Below are 23120 nucleotides of genomic sequence, written 5' to 3' on the forward strand. Positions count from 1 at the left end.
GCACACAAACACACACACACACACACACACACACACACACACACACGCACACAAACACACACACACACACACACACACACACACACACACACACACACACACACACACACGCACACACACACACACGTATTCTTACATTCACATGGTGATCACAGACAGGCACATGCGCGTGCACACATTTCCTAATGGACGCCCTCTCTCCCGCTGTAATCACTCGGCTAATGACTTGCCTGAACTCTGATTGAAGACCAGAGGGTGAGAACAAAGGTGTAGATAGAGAGAGAGGGAGAGATAGAGAGAGAGAGAGAGAGAGATGGAACCATGCAGTGAGTGTGAACATGGCAGCAAATATTAATAATGACCCACTGATTTAATCCTGATATACATTAGAATGTGTCAGGGTTATTAAGTTACGTTAGAAGCCCCTTAATTCAAGTTTTTTTTTGTTTTCAGTGATTTTGGAATTAAAATACTCTCAGTTCCCAGAAGAAACAATTCCATTCTACAACTAAATTCAGGAATATTTTAATGACACAAGTTATTTTTTTTAAGAATTCTTAAATCTAGAAACCAGATGGCCAAGACTTTCACTTGTAATAATTTAAGAGACAACTCATGTAACCACTGAGTGAACCATATGACTGTCAGGCTCTTCCCACACAACAGTGTTCCACTTCAAATGACATTACAACAAGCCTTTTAGCAGTGTTAAGAGATAATCTTAGTTCATACTAACATGCACATACACTATAGACATACATGTGCTGGAGCTAACAAGAGCACACACAAACAAAACAATCATGTTACTGTACATGACGCTGCTATGCAGGAACTGTTACAGGCTTTCCTCCAGAGCAGGGTAATATATTACATAGTCTAACTGGACAAAAGCTGCTGGACTAGACATCAAGGTCATTGCCTGTATTTAGTCATTGATGTTGAGTGAGCCATTAGCCATGCTAATAATGTTTGTTTTGCCTTGAAAAGGTGCTGATATATCAACAATCAAAACCTGGATATCTACGTTATTGTCTCCAAAAGTATGGATTTAATTAAGGCAGGAAACCTTTTCAGCAGTGCTAATAAAAGTCTTCTATAGGAGCTCTCAAACCACAGAGTACACACATACAATTACCAAAAGTGACACACTTTATAGACAAAATCAAAGCCTTACATCCTTGCAATAATTATGAAACCTTGCGTATGAATGCAGTATCACTCCATCATGGTGCATTACATGTTCCTCATCTTCAGTGAACACAACATACTGTAGCTTCAGCCTATGGATGACTCTGTCTTCCCTTTTTTTTCCTTTGGAGATTCATGTTCTTATTGTGCTTTATAACAAAAGTACAATATTTCTCCTTTAGCAGGCAGACAGTTGAATTGAAATCCATTATAGATATCCTCATTTACTCAAACACTACATGCTGTGTATCTGCTTCCAGATTGTGTTGTTATTGTTGTGTCCGGCTTGTGGCGAGCTGCTCTTGTTGAGACTATAGAAATTCCTCTTGTTATTTATTTTGTGTGTTACTGATGTTGTTTTGTCTGAGAAAACTAAGCTTTGATTGAACTTAATGTCAAAGGAATTTCTCTGTGTGGGAAACCATACTTAGAAGACGCACAAGTGTGTATTTACAAGACTCTTCATGCATTGCCATCCATTGCACAAGTACTTACATAAAGTTTATGACCGATATGTAGTCTTATTTCTCGTGTTACGGTTTTATCTTATAGTGACTTTATGACATGACAAAGTGAAAACAGTTACAGTTTTGTGCTTATATTAACAATAAAATAATGAATGATTAAAGAGGGATTTCAGGTGATTGGCTCCCACCCCCAGTTAACAAACTATAGGGAACAATAGAGGGGCAATAGAGAAACAGGAGGGGAAGAAGGGAATGTGCAGCCGGATCTACACTTCCAGGGGTCTCTGCTGCCCCAGAGGCGTTTCAGGGGCGTTTCAGGCTCACACGAGAGCCGTCCTTACATGAGATTTGCATGAAACCGACTTTGATGAGATCTCCCTGCAACGAATATGCTGGGACACAAAGTGTTGTCATAGTCACAACATGGAAACTGAGAAAGAATTCTCTTTTTTTTTGCACCACATAGCATCATGATGTCTGGAAATGATTCTTATATGACCAGTTTGTAAAGCTAGTTTAAGACACTTCTCATGCATATACCTAGCATGCTGCAAATGCTTATTTCACTGTGCGTATATGAAGGGGTGGACAGCATGAAGGACAAATACAGACAGAAGCAGACTTCTAATAAAGATAGTGAAAGATAGAGCTAGAAATCCACCAAGGCAGAAAGACAGAGGAACAAAGACAAATTGACAAAAAGATATGAGAGAGAGGAGAAGGACATATGAAGTGAAAGACGGATACAAAAAGATGAAATGAATGAATTTGAGATAATGTGAGTCCTGGGGGTCAGCTTCTCTTTCTCTGTCTCTTTCCCCTCCTCTCCCTCTTTCTCTCACGGTAATCCTTCCAGTAGCAGTGAGCTGTTAGGCTCCTCCATAAATCAGCGTTTGTATTAAATACCAGCGGGAGCCAAAGGTCAAAGGAGAAAATTAGCAGCTGTCTTTTCCTCTCCTTTCATGTTAGCCGCAGGGCTAATCGCCAAGTGTGCCATCAGCCTCATTTCCACTTTAAAACAAACTCCCCGACAAGCTGGGGAGGAGCTGTTTGCCCCCGCTCTTACATTTTATGGCACCAGATTTTATTCTGGTGGGAGGAGGGAAAGGGAGGGAGGGGTGTTGAGAAGGGGGGGGGGGGGGGGGGGTCACCTCCCTCCCTCCCTCCCTCCTTCTGCACTCTTTTTCTTTACCCCCAGCCATCCCATCATGTTCAGGTGTGGGAGGGCACACAGTGGAGCATGCTCCTCTCACACTGCCTGTTGACAGATATCAGTCGTGTTGGAGGAGCAGTGATACTTGGCGACCCCCCCCCCCCCCGGCCTGGTGAACTGTGTCGGCCTTTTCAATCAAACTGTTTGTGTTAGTCTCATGCACTATACTGTTAGGACTCCCCCATAGTTCAAATACTTGCACTTTTGGACAAGACTTCGGCACTATTGGATGACAAAATAAAATGGTTTTGGGAGCATTTCTTAATTTGCTGAAACAGGAAGAGGAAAAAGATTGGAAAACAGAAATGCAGTGGGACGGTCTCTGTCTCCACGAGCACATAGATCCACAAAAGAAGGGAGTCACTCTTCTCTCAAAAGTCACATTTGGTGTAACTTCAACAATTAGCTTGCACAGGAATAAAGTGTCTGTTATCAGACCGTAACAAACTGTGAACAGTGAATGAAAGCCAGGCTACTTTGATGAGTGTGACAAGGAACTACAAAATGTGACATCTTTTGATAGCTTGAATAATGTTTTGTACTGTCTTTTTTAATGTTTTGAAAATGGCGTTAGTCCCTTCTCACCGATTTGTTCGAGGAGTGATGTTTTGCATCCTAAAATTTGACATTTTGGTGGGGTCATGTAGTTATTATGTGACCAAAGGGGACCTCATTCATCAATAAAACATAGTAGAGTCCAGACCTGGGGCCCGTTTCTGAAAAAAGGTTTTGTGTAAACTCTGAGTCAGTTAACCCTGAAATGAGGGAAACTCTGGGTATTCCGTTTCAGAAGAGGAGGTCACTCAAAACTGAGAAAGAGGGGTAACTCCAGCCCGTTTCAGAGGGAGAGGTTACTTTACCTCTGAGTCAGTTACTGTGGTAACTGAGTCTGTCAACCTAACCTGGTCGGGAGCAGGTTTTCTTCAATGAACCCCAAGTTTCTCTAGGTCTCCTCCCTCTTTCAGAGTCAGAAACGCCGTTTCATTTCCTTATTCTTTCATTCAGTCCGTATCACGCCGTGTTAGTGAAGGTTCACCGTTTGTCTGAATAAAAATCCAGGTTGTTTTAATATGATATGTTAGGATGGCAATAGCCTACTACAGCGTATAAAACGAACTATTTTATCGAACATGGCATGTCTTTAAGTCGGTATGAAGGGGCTGCATTACTCCGTAGGGAATTAAAGCTTATGCTACATTAATGTCGGGAGATGTTAATTTATAAACTAAACCGGATAAAGGTGAGAGGACATTTAGCCTATGTGTGTGAATACAGCTTTATGTTGAAGATAAAGTTAATGCACATTCAAATAAACTCTGAATGAAGTTAACTATAAATCTATATGAGTCTATTATGTTATTATATTTCATTTTGAGCTGTTTAAAAGTCGATTTTCTTCTGCTGGATTGCATCTTAATGAAAATAAATTGTATAGGTTTAATAGCCTACCATTCCATCAGTTTTGATAATATTATATCAATATTATAATTCTGATTAAATATTCAATTAATAGACGTTACGCGCTGTGGCGAACAGCTGTTTTCTCTTACACCACTTTTTTCTCCTTTGCCGCTGTGCTGCAGCAGTTTTCCTTTCTTTCCTTTTTAAAACCTGTTCATATTCACTGTAGCCTGGGCCACATGAAGATACTGATGTATTCCGAGATGGTTCAAGTAGGAGGATCGTAGAATCGGGTCTCCATTCATGTTGGCTTTTTATTGTTGTGGTGCACGTGCCGAACACAGAGTGGACCTACTCAGAGTTGATTTCACTAATTCAAATCTGCTGATCTGGAACCGAAAACTCAGAGTTTCCCATCTGACAGTAAATCAACGCAGAGCTCAGGGTTAGACTGAGGGTTTGTTCAACCTTCTTTCAGAAACTGACCCCTGCTCTTTTTGTAAAGTGTCATGAGATAGCTTTATTATGAACTGGCACTCAACATATAAAGATTGGTTGATTGATGATTTTATTGAGAGAATACATGCACATTGCTTTGACTTTATTCTGGTTGTTTGCTTTTGTAACTTAATGCTGTAGAGCAGATCACTGCTTTATTGTTTATATTTTCCTCCAAATGGGAGAATCAAGCAGGACATCATGCTGTACTGAATAAGTCTTGAAACTAGCCATTCAGACAACAAATTATTTTGGAAAATATTATCTGATGTATAGAGTGAGAGGAAGTAGTTTGTGCCTTGAATTTCTTCCAATGAGATTTAGTTTTGCCATTAGGATGCAGCTATAAGAAAAAATAAATGAAACAGTTTGATCGCTAATTTATCACAGGAACCATGCAATGATTACTACATTTAGTCCTCAAACAGTTTCATCAAAGCGTTCACAACCTGTGTATTAATATCTGCCGGAATGTTTAATGTAATAGTGGTACTTTCATATTTAAATCACTCCGTTTCTAACTGGGAGCACTGGTTTTCTACCAATTTTCCACCAGTTAGGACAAACTAGAAGTCATTAATTCACTTCATGTGTTGCTTCTGTTGTCTTGTTTAAAGTAACCATGGCTCCGTCTTAAATATGTGAAGATGAGAACATCTGTCAGGTTTGAGCAATCCAATTTGTGTCACAACAGTTGATTAAACCTCACCAACACAGTCCTGAACAGCAAATCAGAATTTACATCGTAATAAACAGGACACCAAACATTTTTTAAGTCTTGAGATTCTGTTTTGGTCATGAATATTAAATGATACAAATAAAAACTTACATGTGATTCAAAGTTTTCAGGAGCTTGAAGTTGTAAAATGTATCAATGACTTCATTTATAAAGCATTTATCAGAACATGACGTCATGTAAAGAAAAATATCAAAGTTTTCTAACTGAGGTAAAGCAACAGCTCTGAGTAAAGCTTAGCAAAAAAAAAAAAGGTTCACAAGAATTTCACAATTGTAATGTTTGTTATGCAGCTGTTTTACATGATAACAGTGGATTGTACAGGTGTTTCCGTTATTCTCCCAGACCTGTATCTTTGTGACTGCCTCCTCCCTTCCTCTGCTGCTCCCTTCTTAAGAGAACCTACATTTCACTTGTCTTTTTTTTCGGGCATGACTTGTAAATTGTGATTCTGGATTCAGTGTTGTTAGAGCATAGAGGCAAGAAATAATGCATGGATACAAGTAGATACATCTCTTCTATCTCTTTCTCATCCATTTTTATTATCTGTCTTCTCTTTTCTTCTCTTCTCTTCTCCTCTCCTCTCCTCTCCTCTCTTCTCTTCTTTTCTCTTCTCTTCCTCTCATTTACTTTACACTGCTTCTCTTTCTCAGCGTCCTCTCAACATCCTTTTTTTTCTCAGTGGGAATGTTTTTCCCTGTCTGTTGTCAGAGCGGTGAGGTGCAGAGCAACAGTGCTTTGTTGATGTTCCTCTTTGCCTATCTGCTGTGCAGTGTGTTTTGGAACTCACCCTCCCTCTGCACACCTGCTGAGTAGCTGCATGACACTGGGAAACATCCCACAATAGGGTCAAAACACCTTTATCTTAGTTTTAGTTATGGATTTAGAAACTCTCACAGGAATAAAGGAACAATGTGCAGCTGGTCAGAGATTAGGTCCTGGACTATGTCCCTCTTTGCTGTATCTGGGGCTTCCTTTATTCTCAGTGGGTGTGTTTTACTCTTCCTCTTGTAAAAACATCATAACCTTACTAAAAAGGTATGTGTCAATAAACACGGAAAGAAGACGGTTGCATGCATGCATGCTTCACATCAGTCATGTGTAGGTATACTTGAGAACTATTTCACATTAACTTTAACATATGCATGCACAGCCTTAATGGAAACTATGGGCCTGTCTGTGGTTGCAAGTTTCTTTGTTTGTTTGTTTGTGTAAACTCTAACCCTAACCCTAACCCTTTTTGTGTCTTGGAACAGATGAGCTGTCTGACAATGATTAATGCCTCTGGGATCACTGGCCAACTTTAAGGGGTTTCAGGCATATAGCCACCATCACTACCTTTTCCGTACATTGCAACTGTTTGCAGTTCGACCAAAAACTTAAGTGAAAATGGAGTCAGTGCTGAGAGATGAAATTAAAAGAGCAGATTGTTAGCTACACTTGTATGCAGAAGTCTGTTTAAAGGCATTCATTTCTCATCATCTGCTTAATTTTAATGCTAAGCCTAGAGTGTATCACTTTTGCTTTTCAAGATTGTTTAATATACCTATCTAATGAACAATCTTTGACATTAAATTGTAATTAAAGAAATAGGTTTTTACATTTAAACATTACAATTTTGTTTTACTCAGTTTTTTTAACTTTGTAATTGCAGTGTTTGTATCAACCTGAGAGTGTGACTGCAGCTTTACATTTTTTTGCATGACTCACACCCAATTTCCTGAGGTAAGACGTGATGTAAAAATAAACAACGCAGAAGTAGCGGCCGAAGCAATCGAGTCCGCTACACAACGTTATAATGAGAATATTCGCCTTTATATCAATGCTATGTGTAATCCAATGGAATGACAACATCCACAAAAGAGAGGAGAACAACATACTGAGGAACAGAAAACAGAATGCAGACGTTTAATTAGAGCACGGAGATCGTAGTGGTCGCGTGCAGACACTTTAGGCAGTCACTGTATATAAACGTCATTCTCTTTCTATTGGCTCAAATTGAAATCTCCGGATTATATTCTGCCACGTTCAGACATCAGCTCAATCGGATATTCTGCAGATAAAATACTAGGGGTCTGGCAGGAAAAACTCCAGGTAAAGTCTGCGCGAAAAATGCGGCTGTTTGTGTTCACACATAGCCTAAAGAACCTCCGGGTAGACTAATCTCCAGAGTTTTTCAGGAGATTTCCATATGTGTGAAAAGGGTTTTAAAGACAGAAAAAGATCACTAAAATATTGACAAGCACATGCTTTAGCCACACCTATAAGTCTGCACACATGAACCAACAAAAACACAATGGAACAATTAAAGTTTACATGTAATGTGCATGAATAAGAACGCTCCTGGAAATGAATCATGTTATAAAAGATCTGAAGGAGAGCTTTTCTCAAATACGAACTCTTATAAGCTGGCAAAGCAGAGGGAGCCATATATAAACTGTAACATTAAGGATATAGCCATAAAGTCATCCCATCACCACATGGACTGACAGGTAATCATTTCATATACCAAAACATCCATTTGCATGCATCTCTATGACAAGTATATTTATTGCATTGAGTTTCAATGTGGCAGTTGTCTGCATTATAATCAGAAGAGTAAGAGTAATGTACGAGTATGGTACATTTGTGTTCACACTGATCAAAGTACTGGACTTTGGGGTCAAGCATACTCAGATCCAGGCCCGGGCCCCTAGTGTGAAACCACCCTGAAAACTGGATGAATAAGTGAATAATTGCCTTGCTTAAAAATAGTACTATTTCTAAGTTGATTGACCACCTCAATAAACTGTTTTCCTAAGTTTGAGGTCTCAATCGCTGTATTCAAGTTTCATACAGTATATTTATTAAAAGAATGTCCCTACTAATTAAGAATGCCATGATTAACATAGTCTGGTAAGACCCATTCAGTGATTCACACAGGTAATTAAATACTCATCTAAAATGGTAGGATATTGGTATGTTTATATCATAGACCAGTGGTTCTCAAGTTGTCTAGCCACAGGAGCCATCAACCATATCCTCTATGAAAAATCCCAACACAAATTTCTGATAATTTTCAAACTATCAGATTTATTTATTGAAAAATGGTGCAGTTTGGACCTCAGATGGAACAAAACATGTGACAAAACAAATTAAAATAAAAAAAACATTTTTCAAAAGCTCTTCATAGACTTTTTGACACACTTTTTCTTTTCCAAGCACACATTCGTGACCCACTGAAAAAAGCTTGTGACCCACTTTAGGGTCCCAACCCACTAGTTGATAACCACTGTATAGACTATGTGTGATAAATGAAAGTCCACCATTGGTATAACTTATATTTATGGACGAGGGGCGGAGCTTGAGAGGGATGAGGGTACTGCTAACTTTGATATTACCTATTTTAACATGAGATAAGGGCAACTGCTATTTTATAGTTTTAAGCATCCAAAATGAAAAGAAAAAAAACATACAAAATGGTTTAGTGAAGTTAAAGACTAAGTGAGTTGTATGTCCATTTTCTCTTCTTCTTTCATACAATAGGCATTTTCGGACCGCAGGAACTTTTTCATAGTTCTAGGAACTTTGGAAACCCTCCCCTCTTTTTTATTGATTCGGCACAGCAGGAACTATGAACTATTTAAGTTCCTAGAACCACGTTCAGAGGAACCTTTTTAGCTCCTCCTTCAAAGTGGGTACCATGGTGGTGCTTATGCAGACAGAAAAAAAGTCCCCATTGTGTGTAGTTATTAGGAAACTCCCTAGTGGATAGTTCCTTCAATAAGTTCCCAGAACTATTTGGTCCTAAAACACCTAATAAGACTTAATTTTGTAACTAGTGAAGTTGCCCCCTGCTAGCAGTTAGAGAGAGCTGCAAGTTTTACACGCTTCTGTAATGAAATCACTTTTCAGACACTATGGCTACCTTTACATCCTCGACTCTATTCGATTTTTGTCTATTTGGCTGTAAAGGTTAAAATCAAGCCAAAATGTCTCTGTGTTTATTTTAAGGTGCCACTCTCTGACTTTCATCCTGTCTTATCGAGTCAAGCTGTCAAACAATTCATTATTTCATCAACAATGCCGCTTCATTTGCCTTATAAGTGCAGGCATGGATTTACTGTCAGGCTTAGCATTGGCCAGTTAGCTGTCATCAGTTTAAAGAGCTGTGATCTGTAACAGACTGTGTTCAGCCTCTAATAGGCTTGACTGTTGCTTCATATCCAGTGGTTTTTTCTACATCATGTCAGACGCTCATTAGGGATGACCGACTGACTGAGCTCAAAGTGAACACTTGCTTGTTTGTCTCACTTTCACAATCAGAAGAGTATCTTGATTTGTCGAGCATAATAAGTTGACAAACATAGTTAACACAAGTCTAAGAGTATTTGTGAAATAACAGTATAGGAACAACTGATAATTAAACAGATGGTGCAGTGGAGCACAACCATATGAATTAAAGTATATATTAAGATGAATTCACTTGATTTTTTTGTGTGTTTCTGCATTAGAACAATGATGTTGTGTAATGTGTAGAAGGCTGTGCTTCTATATTATTTTCTTTGCATATCATCTTGCACTGAGGAAAGACAGACTGTCCATACATGCTGTCTTCATAAACATTTTCTCACATCTGAAAGGGGTTCGGTTACTACAAAGGCTTGCCGAGCCCAAACGGATTAGGCTGAGCATCACAGACATTGTTTCCATACATTATTAAACTTTTAAGCCACCGAAAAACAGGATTTAAAGAGGAAAAAAAATTAGGGAGAGTTGTAAGAGAAAGTAATTATTCATCCTCATTGCTCGCACGCACCCCACACCTTCTTCTGCAAATCCCTCTCTCTGTGTTCAAAAGATGACCTCTCAGATTGGTTGCTCTTTTCGTAACCCGTTTGAAGACATTACCTGGTTTAAGTTGTTCTTGATTTATTTTCCCAAAGTTGATATTTAAGTTTATTTTTCTTTAATTGGGTCTTTTACAAGGAATGGTCTTAACAAGCCATATCAAGCGGATGAATGGCTGCCTTCTCAAACTTTAAGGGTGTTATGCACCATGTCCAACTTCAAAGCCCGTCTTAACTCCACACTTTAATTGTATCTTCTTCAAGCTTGTCTGCCTGACCGCCATCTGATTCTGCTGACAACTGCACTCCTCTCTCTTCTGCATGCTCACCAGTCTATCTCTCCATTTCTCCCTCTTCGTCTTCTTCCATCTGTCATGAAACATACCCCCCCATCCCATTCTCTCCTTTAGCTCTTCTAAAGTCACTCTGCTACAAGTGTCAACTTTGGCACAAGCCCTAAATTACTTTTTTTGGATGAGTGTTGACATCTACCACTCAGCCTTCAGCTCATGCAAAAAAGAATGATGCTATTTGTCTCTTTTTTTCCCCTCTCTCTCTCTCTCTCTCTCTCTCCACTCTATTTATTTCTCCATCACTCTTTTCTTTTTCTCTCTGCCTACAAACAGACATTCACGCTTCTCTCCATATGGGCTTTAATTTGCTATTGTCCCCCAAGATATTCCTCGCTCAGGCTTGAGATAAAGGGATAATCACTTCAAAGGGAAGCTAGGGGGGAGACTGCCCCCCTCCCCCGCAGCTGAAAGGACAAGTGGACAATACGCTAATTGAGAGGGGGAACTGATCACAGGGTCTGTTCAAAGGGACGCCTGACCACGCCCCCCTCCTCCCTCTCACGCACTTAATTTTATTAGTGTTTATGGTGATGCTTGAGCCAAAATTATCACTCAAACACACCACAGCCTTTGAACTCCAAAATATTGGGTTATTTGCAATTATCCACCCTTTCCCTCTGTTTTTCTGTGCTATTTTAGCACAAGTGTAGGATTTTTTTTTTAGAAGCAAAAAGTGATCAAATGGGATGAATAGAATTTATTGTTTGCATTGTTGAAGTGCATGCTGCTGGCTTGAGCATGATGCAAATTCAGAAGTTCTTGTGAAAAACGAAAAGGAGAACAAGCCTGCTGATGGAACTAATGATACATCATCAAAGAGTTCTCCAGAAAATAACAAAAAGAAAGACTTTTTTTTTAATCATTCCTACACAATATGTGAAACCTGTGTAGACAGCAGTGAACACTTTCTCTACACCTTTAATGCGATCTCTAATTAAAGGAGCCTCTTTTCCAATCTGTGGTGACGCACCAGATGCCTTTAATTTTCTTCCCAACCACGAGCTCTCAATTAGCCTTCAGGTCACCACATTTTATTGGGCCTTCATAGCAAGTCAGTGGCAGCACTCTCATCCTGTATTGTGCTCTCTTCCTGTGAAATGGTTAGGGCCCCAACAAAGGGGTCAGGGCAGGGTCAACATCAAATAGGGGCTTCTTGGGGCTGCTTTACAGCACCCTCTCCCCTCTTTTGTCACTGCTACACACAAGAGTGGGCATTCAAGGGTCAACAGGTGTGGTCTCATGAGTTTAGTGTATCAGGACACTTCCCAATTGAATTAAAAAAAGAACCTGCATTTTATTTTGGCTGCATCTTTGGTAATCTCCATTGTTGTGTGTTTTAAAAATTAAGTATTTTTACAGTATCAGGAGTAGTAAGAAGCCTGAACTTTTCTTGTCATTAAAAGCCAAAATATGAACGGAGCTTGTGGCCGTGTCAGCAAATTGTCAAACTGTCTTGGATTCTTTTATTCTTTTCTTTTGCAGTGATATCTGCACCCTTATTTAATAAGAGTTATGATAAAAAATCGTTTCCCCCGAAATGTGAATATTCCACCCATAAAACTGCTCTATACTTCAAATATTACATTTTATAACCCTAAATTATCTCACTTCTTCTTTTAAAGCATATAAGTAAGTGTGAAGATAACAGTATGGCTACATATTTCATGGCTTTAATTTGGGCTTCGCTGATCAGCATATAGTGCCCCGTGAACAACATGGAGCCAACACTGATGACCATTTGCGATTTTGTCTACCATCTCGCAGACAGCAGACACTTCCCATTGCAAAGTGTTTGACGTTTTTTGTGCATATAATGGGTGCTGGATTTTTTTGGGGGATTTGTGCCTGAAAAGTTTGTTTATCCAGAGCCCATTCATACATCACCCTGTCACACACACTCACACATGTGCCCACTCAGAGACAGAAAGGGAAGGAGTCATACTGTCATACAGACACCTTGCATTGAACTGCATTTAGGATTGATTTGAAATAAGCCTCAGCATACAAGACATGGTTGGCAGCATGTCAATTTAATCAACAGGACTCCATTGCTTTACCAAGAAACGAACAAAGGATCACAACTGCTGACATCTGTAAGAAAGCTGGATTAAATTAAAACTACCCGTATGCATAGGCCTATGCCAAAACTAAAATGCCTGAGATGTGTCGTGTGTCCGGTGTGGCTGCAGGACTCTGTTTTTTGAGAATACAAATTGTATAACTACATACCAAAGCTAAGATTAGACTGGATGAAAATTGCATGTTACCTTCGACCATATGGCCGAGTGTAAAGATTTAGAAAATGGGGACAAAGATGCTGACATAACTTCAATTCCACATGGGTGATGCAGAGCATGCTCAGGTTATACTTATTCATAACTCAACATGAGCAAAACCACCACTTACAGGGACCTCATGAAAAGTTGGATTTCATTAGTTTCCTTGTCCTGTACCGTTGTACAAGTTTTGTGAATTTGAATCCTCTGACTTATATAATTATATCCTTCTTTAAAGTTGATTTCAAACATCAAAGGGACAATATAGCCTTTGAAGTAGCATGGGATTAGATAACTGTCTCACCCACTCTTTAAGATTCTGTCACAATGACATTAGTGAAGTCATGTGAATTAAAAGACTGGAGAACAGCTCTTTCCTTTGCTCTCTGTCCAATTTCAATCAAAATGTCTTGCTGTGCCGCTTTCTCTGAATGTGGAACTGGCATGTGTGTTAGGTTGACATCTTTGTGGCTAAAAGCCTGTGACTAATATGCAAATGATTTGACAGTTACACTCTATAGGATTATCATATCGAGGCTATAACTTAAAGAATACATTTTAAATCATTTTGGACTAAGTTTAAAATGACATATAACCAATTCTGATTTCCTAGTCTCCTATTTCTGTCCTGTAGCCTAATTAATATTGAATAGCCTATTACTGTAATTACAAAAGGATAATACACCCAAACTCTTAACACATTATTAACAAACATAGTGATAATTAAGAAATGTGTTGATGTTCAACAGGATTTTAAAAAATTCCATTGATCTGTAAAAACAAACAAACAATTCATACCGGCTTCACCACAACAAGGTGAACGCACTTAGCTCGATCTGTCACCTGGAAAAAGCCAAAGGCAACAAAAGTATGGCTTTTGTTTGCTCTGTTTTCCTGTTGAGACTGTGTTGAAACTGACAGACTGTAAGAATAATGCTATTGGCGCGGTAGATCACTTACTTCTGACGCTCCAAAGCCCCGGGGAGTTGGCTAGATTGCTTGTCTTTGATAAGGTCCTGGCATGTATGTAAATTCTCTCCCCGTCTAGAAATGTTAAATAAATGTTTAGGACAACCAAAGGAAAGGGTTTGACATAAATGAGTTGTCAAATATATTCCATACTGCTTTCTTCTTGCTTTTCCTGTATTTTTATTCTTTGTCTTCACCATTTAAATCGCTTTATTTCATTGATTGTTGCGAAGATAAGGCGCTGGGTTTTGTATGTATCTTCCGGGACCAGGCCAGCGGTTCCTCACTTTGAAGTCCGCTGTTAAACCTTCAGCCTAGTTGGTTTAGAAACAGCTCGGAGGATTTCAACTGCCTGCCATGACTTCTTGAAGCACTACTTTAAGGGAAAAGTCGAGGGGGGAAAACACTTTTTTTTTCCGGCAATCAGTTTGTTCAATGCGAAAGGACATAACAGGACAGAGAACGGTGCGTTAAAAGGCAACAGCCTGTTGTTGGACTACTTTGCTTTCACGTTTTCAAAAAAAAGGAAGGCTACTCGGGTACATGGATGGTAAGTTGTAGGAAAAGCTGTTCCACAGGCCCCCTCTCTTGGCCGCTTTGATGTGCTGCTGCTGAGCTTTGAAGTTGAGAAATGCGGGCTATGTTTCTTGTTTGTGGGCGAGAAATACGGTGAGATAGATAAGAAGCTTATATGTGAGTGTGTGTGTTTCTGTGTGTCTGTGTGTGTGTGTGTGTGTGTGTGTGTAGCCCAGATAAAAACCGAATATTTGTCGGGTTGTGCGTCTTGCTGGGAAAAAAAGTGGGATGTATTCTTCTATCAGAGCACACACACACACACACACACACACTCCCCCCTCTTCTTATACCTCTTCAGATTTTGACACCCCCAGTGATCTACATAGGGACTGAGCCTGCCTACTCTGAGGTCAGTTGTTGAATGGGACAGGGTACAGCAAACTACAGTGCTTGTTTTGCAGCGACTCGGGACACATGTGGCACGGCACAGACTTGAAATAGTCCGTCACCGCTTTTTTTGTACAGGATTACTGTTTGTGGGATTTGGACTGTATTTTTTTGCTCGACTATAAATGGAGTAACTCATCACCTTTTATCGGGTTTTTACTTTGCTTGGACCTGTCTGCGATGGTATGTTTTACGCACATTTTACTCGTTGGATTTTTCGACTCCTTTATGTTACGCTTTTAGAGAGACAATGCATTTTGGGAGAGTTTAAAATTATAATGTAGCACCTGTAACAGCGAGCCACACAGATTGTGACGTTTCAGCTTCTTATCGATTAAGGTAGGCAAACTTGTTTCTGGCGCGGAGTGTCCATTTAACAGCTTAGATTGTGAATGAGGTTTGCCTATAAATCAAGCTCTTTTTGTCGCTTCGGTAACTCGTCGCCGAGGCGGTTTGCTTTAATAATGTCCTATAATAGGCTTCTTGCTTGGGCAGATATTAAGGCGATTGATCGCTTACATTTACGCATGAGCGACTGGCTTTTCCCGCGGGGCCGTTTACCCCTCTACTGCGTTTAAGGTCATTGTGGTTCAGATCAGATCTGCATTTCGACTCTGTCTGTACATTTCTGGGATGGCGAGGACAAGTGTGGGATCTGAGTGGAAACGAATCATGTGTGTTGCTGTGTGTCAGTGTGTGTGTGTGATTCAGACAGGGATAGGGTACGGTCGTCCGAAACAGATTGGGAATTAATTGGAGTTGAAGCCTGTGACATGGACTCGTTAGGAAAACACGTGTAAGCCACAGTTGTTAAGACTACGTTTTGGTGAAGAGTGAGCTGTGTGCGATGATTATTCTTGTAAAACCTTTTTTTTTTTTGATGTGACAGATCAATGCACGAAGTGAAAGTAGGCTGCTGTTGATCTCTCATTTAGATTATAAATAGATAAATGAAAAGAAAAAAATCCTTTCATATTTCCTTTCTCTGTGAACCCGGCGAGGGTTTTTTTTGAAAGGGACTGTTTACTTGATGTCTTTCTTTGAAGTTCAGCAGGATCTGGCTTTGATTAGATCAATACTTTGTGTTTCAGAGTGAAGAGGAGCTAAGAAGGTCCCCCGCTGCTTTTAGAGAGTGAGGAGGATTAGGCTGGAGCTCAGTGGAGGCACGACGGCACTCTCACACGGCAACCGGAGCTGGAGCCATGAGCAGGGCGCTTACGGAGCACATCAGCAGTAGCTTCCGAGAAGATGCTCCTCGTCCTCCTGTACCGGGGGAAGAGGGAGAGGCGTCATGCTACAACCCCAGCAGATCTGCCAAAATGAGAGCCCAGACCAAGGTTAAAGATATCCCCGCCACCTCCGCGCCTCCCGGCTCTACACCGCGGAGGAACGAGGATGGTCTTGGGGAGCCAGAGGGCAGCGCGTCCCCGGACTCGCCCCTAGTCCGGTGGACAAAGTCTCTGCATTTTCTCCTGGGCGACCAAGACGGCGCTCACCTCTTTAGGACCTTTTTGGAGCGTGAGAATTGCGTGGACAGTTTGGACTTTTGGTTCGCCTGCAATGGCTTCAGGCAAATGGATTTAAAGGATACCAAAACGTTGCGAGTTGCCAAAGTTATTTTCAAGCGGTACATCGAGAACAACAGTATTGTCGCCAAGCAGCTGAAACCCGCCACCAAGACCTTCATAAGGGATAGTATTAAGAAACAACAAATAGACTCTGCCATGTTTGACCAAGCACAGACGGAAATCCAGTCCAACATGGAGGAGAACGCATACCAGATGTTTTTGACCTCTGACATATACCTCGAATATGTGCGCACCGGCTGCGAGAACGCAGCGTACATGAACCATGGCAATCTCGGCAGCCTGAAGCTGATGTGTGGATATCTTCCTCCTCTCATTGAGGAAGAAGAGTGGAGTTGTAATGACCTGAAGGCAAAGACGTTAGGTTCTGTGGTTGGACTGTCTGCAAAAACCCTGAGGGCTACTGCTACCATCCGTACAGCAGCTGAAGTGCTGGAGAATACTTGCAGGTAAGAGCAGCGCTCACCTAGAACATGCATGGCAGTGTCACTTTGTTTTTGTTACTACATCTCCTCCTGATCAATATTCCTTCATTAGTTAAACTGCAGTGAATATGTTCACAAATGCCTCAGAGAGTTATAGAGGCACTGGATCAAAGGATCTCAGAGGAACATGCCTGTATATGTGTGCCCTCCTGCCTTGCAGTTAGTCAAGGGGTTGAAGGGGTGGAGGGCTGGGGTGGTTACAAAACATCAATGGATCTGAGCCTTCCTTTTAAGTAAATGGTGTCTTGCAGGCAGCCCTCTGCTGGCTTGCTCAAGTTTCCTGTGCTTTGAAACCCTTCCTCCGGTTCACGCACAAATTCAGACACCAAGCCTCATAACTGTAACAGGGATGTGAATCAGTTTGATCTTATCCTAAAGTTATGCTGTATTTTCCTTTTTTTCCCCCTACTCACTAAGCAATATAGCTATTGTATGATGTCACAGAGTCTCTCTTACTTTAATAAATGCTAATACAGAGTTAAAATAACTTGTGCAGTCAGTCCCATGCCAAGCAGAGATATTGTTCCCTTGGTCAGAGATGAAAGCAGAACTGTTTGTGGAAAGCATGGGTTTTTATCTTAAGAGCTCGTCCCACACATTGTCCAACAGCTGAAATCTTTTCAAGCCAGGAACATTTTCAAAAACGGGATTTGATGCATGAGCCTGCATCAAAAGGCGCTTCAAAAGTTTTTTTGCTCAACTGCTCTGTCCTCACATCTGGATGCAATTGTTAGTTAGAGCTTTGACATTATCTTGATACTTTGTTCAAAAAGGAAAAGTGCAATTAATATCTGATCTTTTCTCTGTGATTTTACTGCACATTTAGTGATACTTCAAATGTAAGAGAGATTTCTTACGTGATGTTTAATAACTCACATTGAGAGTGTACACTATGAAGGATTTTCTTCCTTCATGCAAGGGGCTGTCAGATAACATAGTAAAGTTTCCCATTTTCTGTGACCATGTTGAGTCAGAAAGCAATAAGAACATGGTTTGTTGACATGTGGGCATCCCATGGCTTCCTGGTGTGATCCCCTGCATTCCTGTTTTTCACAGAAAAATGAAAAAACGGTGAGGTAGAGAGAGAGAGAGGGACCCCTCATTCTTCCTTCCGTCACCCGCGCTCTCCCCCTGCCCCACATGGTCTCTTTAGGTCAAACAATTTCCATCTCAAACATGTGGAACTAATTGTACCGCTGCACAGATTCCTTTTTTCCCCTCTTTTTGAGAAACCTTGAAGACTCGACTCAAAAGTGAGAGAAAATCACAACAACAAAACATCCTTAGCTCAGTTCTGCAGCTTCAACCACCAATCCCACTTTGCCATAGATAGTGTGTCTCAGTGTTTTTTTCTTTTCTCTCCAGCACTTTTATCTCGCCTTTTAAAAAAAAAATCAGTCTGACAGAGACTAAGCATGCTTTGGAGGGAGACAGGGAGAGACAAGAAGAGAGGAAGGGGGAAAGAACGGAAGGGGGGATCATGAAAGTAAGAAAAGGGATGGAGAGAGCGAGGGCTGCAGAGAGCCCAGCTGTGCTAAATACCTGACTCTTTGCGCGGACCTTCCAAAGGTCAGGTTTGTGCTTGGGGCCTACGGCTTTAGTCATGCTGGGGTTCTCCTCTCAGCACTCCCAGCAGAAGGCATTCTCATAAAGAAAGGGGCCCTCCTTCCCCCTTTCCCTCTCACCCTCTCCCTCTCTAAAGCTCAAGTTCCCCTTTCCTCTTCTTCTCCCTCTTCCTTGTTCACCCCCTTCACTACTGAAACAGGAATGCAACACAGCAGGAGAGAGTAGAAAGACAGAGAGAGAGACCTTAGAAATGAAAGCAGGGAAGAGAAGAAAAATGAGGGGCCCCCAGACTGGATGATAGAGAGAGAGGAAGAGATAGAAGTTAGAAAAAAACACTCCAAAGGAAGACAGACTGAAGTTTTGAGTGAGAAAGTGCAGGAGTAAATGTCTGCCACAACAAAACATTGGAAGCTGGAAGGTTCACCCTTCGATCACCCAAAAAAATATACCTTGTATTTCAGGGAAGAGGGACATGAGGATTAGACAGGGAAAGAAAAAGAGAGCAGACACTCTCCTCTGTTATACTGTTGATATGTTCCTTGAGCCAAGAGAAGTGACTCTTGATACAAAAGAATCTGCAGAGAATGAACAAACTTTGAAGAAGCAAATGTCATGCTGTCACTTTTTTCAGTTAGAATTTGTTCAAATGTAAATCAGAAGAAAAGGGAACACAAACTTTACTCTTGTCTAGTGTCTTCACTTCAACCTGCAGAGACCACAAATTACAGTTGGCAAATGTTTCCCCTTTGTCTTTCACAGGTCCCACCGTCGAGGAGACCCCGCCAGCCCCTACTTTGTCAACTCCGGTTATATTTTTGCCCCTGCCACCAGTGCCAATGACAGTGAGATCTCCAGTGATGCCACAACAGATGATTCCATGTCCATGACGGACAGTAGCGTGTAAGTGTTTTATCAATTCTGTATTGAGATTCAAATCTTGTTGGTCTCTCTAAACCCAGCTTGCTCTAGAGATAATGTTGCAACCTCAAAAAGCTCTTTTCCAGCTGACTCTGGCCAAAGCTCTGTGGATTTTATTGTTTTCAGAGTACCTAAACGTGCCTTGAACAGAGTTCAGTCAACACCTTTCCAGAAAAAGTTCTAGGGGTGTTCAGGAAAATATTTGGCCTTGAAGTTCAACATACTCAGCCGTTTTTTGGGTCCGGGGGAACTAAACTGTTGCGAAATAATTGTCCATAATGTATTTTAATTATCCTCCATGATTGACTCCAGGTAATTCTATTAATGTGTAGTTGTTACTGTGGCCTCAAGGGAGATAACTCTGGGAAAGTCATTATGTCTGAGGACCTTTTGAAGTTTATTCTGATGTGTTACAGGCTGGAGAGACGGGTGAAAAAAAATGAGAACGTCTTGATGTGGGTGGGGGCGTTGCCTCATTTTCCTCAAAGTTGAAATGTATCCATCCCACCCACCCTTCTGCCACAACAGACTTGTTTTTTCATATTATCTAATCGCTTTTTCCCTTTGAAGAGCTGAAGGAGAGGGGGAGGGAAATGGCCATTTGGGCCTCAAGACAAACTCATTGAAAAATGTTGGCACCAAATGAAAGGAGGCTTACTCACATGGTGGGTCGGTTTCCTGCCACTGGCCTCTGCGGCGTGCTGAGATCATGTGTCTGTGAGGCTTTCACAGGGGTTACTCCTTTCTAGACCTTCGGACGAGGCAGGAGGAACTCCCCCTGGCCAGACTAGGGCACCCCCCAAAAAAAAAATCACCGCCACCATCCAACCCTCACAGCTTCTTTCCTCCGCCTTCCAGAGCCAATAGCAGGAGTGGTTAGGGCCTGAAGTGCAAGGGAGTGAGAAAATAAAGTGCATGGAGCATAAAGGGCTTAACTGAATCGCTTTCAGCCTATTGTTAGGTGAGGGGAGCTTAGGGGGATAAGAGGGTGGCTGGCAGCTTTGAAAATGACTTGCACAAGTGAATAGGAGATCCCAATAAAGTAAAGGCCCAGGAAACCATGAAAGGGTCTATGGCTGTTTTCTCCTCCTCAACCTGGACAAAGCATCCAGACAGGGACAGTTTGAATCGATAAAACCATAATTTGTGATGAGGGAAGTTGGCGAGCTTGGTGTGAGAATGAGGTTTCAAAGTTCAGTCTGAGGTGCTTGTTGGCCTACAAGTTCCTCTGGGCCGCTGAGTTTTACTTTTGAAGAGTTTCCCCGTGTTACTTCCTTTGCCTTTAGGGTTGATGGCTTGTAGTCTCGAGGGTACAGTCTGTGATACATTGATTTTAGTAGTCGTTCCCACTTACAAGAACCTTGCAGCAACTCCAATTGGCTCCATTATGTGATTCTTTTTGACCATGTCACACTGACATGTGACCTGCAGAGCCTGTTTATATGAAGAAAGAAAGAATGGTTAAGTTGCACCACCTGTCAAAGACATATTGTTTTAATAGTTTCTAAAATAACTTTGACACAGAGATCCTCTCTTGTCCTTGTCACCAGCCCTAACATTTCCACCCTAAACTGATTTTAAAAGAAAGAAAAAAAATGCAGCTGCTTTTTCTCTCATTCTAGTGCACAACTTGATTAGTGTGTCCTTATACTGTGGTTTAAAGACACACTGCAAATTTGAATCTCACTTCCCAGATAAAGAACAAGAAGAGGAGGATTTAGGAAGGGGGGCAGAAGAAGGAGTTGGTGGGGGGGGGGGAATTTTTTTTCTCTTTTTGCTTATATCTTATTTATGGATTTACTTGGACGCTGGGGAATGCTGCTGCACCAACTTCAAACATTACCTTATCTTACAAACCAGCCTTTTGATGTTGCTGAGATCAGAGGCTCACAGCACAGCGCTTGCCAAACGAAGATGGCAGCGGGTGCATATGTGCATGAGTGTGAGATTTCAAAGAGGCAGCAGAAAAAGTAGCGTTTGGGCTAGGTCAGACACTTCTGAGCAGCCAAAACGGCCAAGATAATTGGCCCAGCTTAAGTGGCAGCCGACTGGAAAAGCTAGTAGACACAGAATGAAAAAAGGAGAAAAAGATTCCCAGAATAAATGCTTAATTGTCCTGAGACTACTGATAGTCCTAGCTACATCTCTATTTTCATATTAATATAACTGAGCTACAAAGCCAGCACCACTTAAGCAGCTTTTACTAGCCTGTTGTAGTTTCCTAGTCTAGCCAGCTACAAAAGTTAGCCCTGATTCTTCTGCTTTTTAAACAACTACTGTCAGAGTTGACAAGGACTGATGTAATCTTATCAGTGGGGCTCTTTTGAAGCCCACAGTGGGATGTTTAGCATATCTCTCCCATTGTCCTGGCGTGTTTTGTTATGTGTGTTTTTGTTGCCTTGGCTTCAAGGGCTCTGCAACCTTTTGATTTAGCTGTAATGTGCCTAGTGGGTGGTTTCTGGGTGGTGTTGTGTCGGCACTTCAATGATGAACTGCCTCCTAAGGGCGCTTTCTCCACAAAGATTGATTAATTGCACTAACGCGCCAACAGTTGGCGTGTAGATATTGTGCTCTGCATGATGAGTAGCAGTGACTGATCAAAATGAACAAACATTACACTGTCAGTAATTGGAATTTTTGTTAATAAGGGCCATTTAAGTGTTGTTAGCACGTCTTTCCTACCCACATTTTAACGTGCAATCTCTTTGCCTTTTAACAGAGATGGAATCCCTCCATACAAGCTGGGCAACAAGAAGCAGCTCCAGCGGGAGATGCATCGAAGTGTCAAGATCAATGGCCAGATAACGCTACCCCCACTTTCCTGTAAGTCCTACTTCGTTAACTTTTACTTCCTGTCTGAATGTTTTCCTTTTATGTAATCTCTTAAACTCAAACTTTTACAACGCTGACAGACAACTGGGTCCTGATTCCCTCGAGGAGTTGTGCCTTGCTTTATTTTATTTTCTCAGAGCTCCTGTTGTGACAGAATACTATATTTCATTCCCCCTGCTCGTTTTCATATAAAAGTCGGGGCAAATGAAAGGCAGGATTTGCATTTCAGTTCACTTCTTCTTCTGCTGTTTCAAGCCCCCCTCCCACCTCCATCCCCCATCCCAGTAACTTCTATCAGGCTGTAAATATAAACTTCTGTTGTCTTCTTTGTATTCTGCCTCAGTAACTCTAGTATGCCATGAAGCCTCATAGCTTCATATGTTTTATTAATTAGCGTTAGCTGTGGTTATAACATAGGTAATAGACAATAATACCACGGCAGTGTCAAGATTATGACTGAACCTGCTGAATGATAACCAAAACTCCAGTTTACATTCCTGCTGATAGGACACATTAATTCAACTTTCCTCTGCTACCAGTGGGATTCCTGGTCCCATTAGTATTTTGGTCATACAGTGAATTTGCTTTAAACTCCAAATCGAGTTGACCTGCTGGAGTAGTTGTGGGCGGGTTTAAGAAAGTGGGTTAGAACTGATTGACAGAGGTAAGAAGGTGGGGCTGTTTGAGGCAATAACAGAAATTTGAAGTTCTTTTGTCTTCATATCCAAACACAGGAACGTGGATCTGGGATAGCTGTGTGTGTGTGTTTGTGCATGAATTTGAGAGTGTTGTCTGCCCCCCCCCCCCCTCTCTTTCATTCAACCTCTCTGTCTTTTCTCT

At 41.2% G+C, this 23120-nt stretch overlaps 1 protein-coding gene across 1 annotated transcript in view; it reads left to right on the forward strand.

Moving 5' to 3' along the window:
* Positions 1 to 14826: 14826 nt before the first annotated feature.
* LOC109998321 (axin-2-like) overlaps positions 14827 to 23120 on the forward strand; it is a 16755-nt gene continuing 8461 nt past the window's right edge. The window contains 5 exon segments of the mRNA XM_065961784.1: positions 14827 to 15076; positions 15985 to 16928; positions 19290 to 19430; positions 22168 to 22258; positions 22260 to 22271. Of these exon segments, the coding sequence (XP_065817856.1) occupies positions 16096 to 16928; positions 19290 to 19430; positions 22168 to 22258; positions 22260 to 22271 (1077 nt within the window). The 5' untranslated portion in view covers positions 14827 to 15076; positions 15985 to 16095.

The sequence above is a fragment of the Labrus bergylta genome, chromosome 1 (assembly GCF_963930695.1).
Source record: "Labrus bergylta chromosome 1, fLabBer1.1, whole genome shotgun sequence".
NCBI classification, from domain to species: domain Eukaryota; kingdom Metazoa; phylum Chordata; class Actinopteri; order Labriformes; family Labridae; genus Labrus; species Labrus bergylta.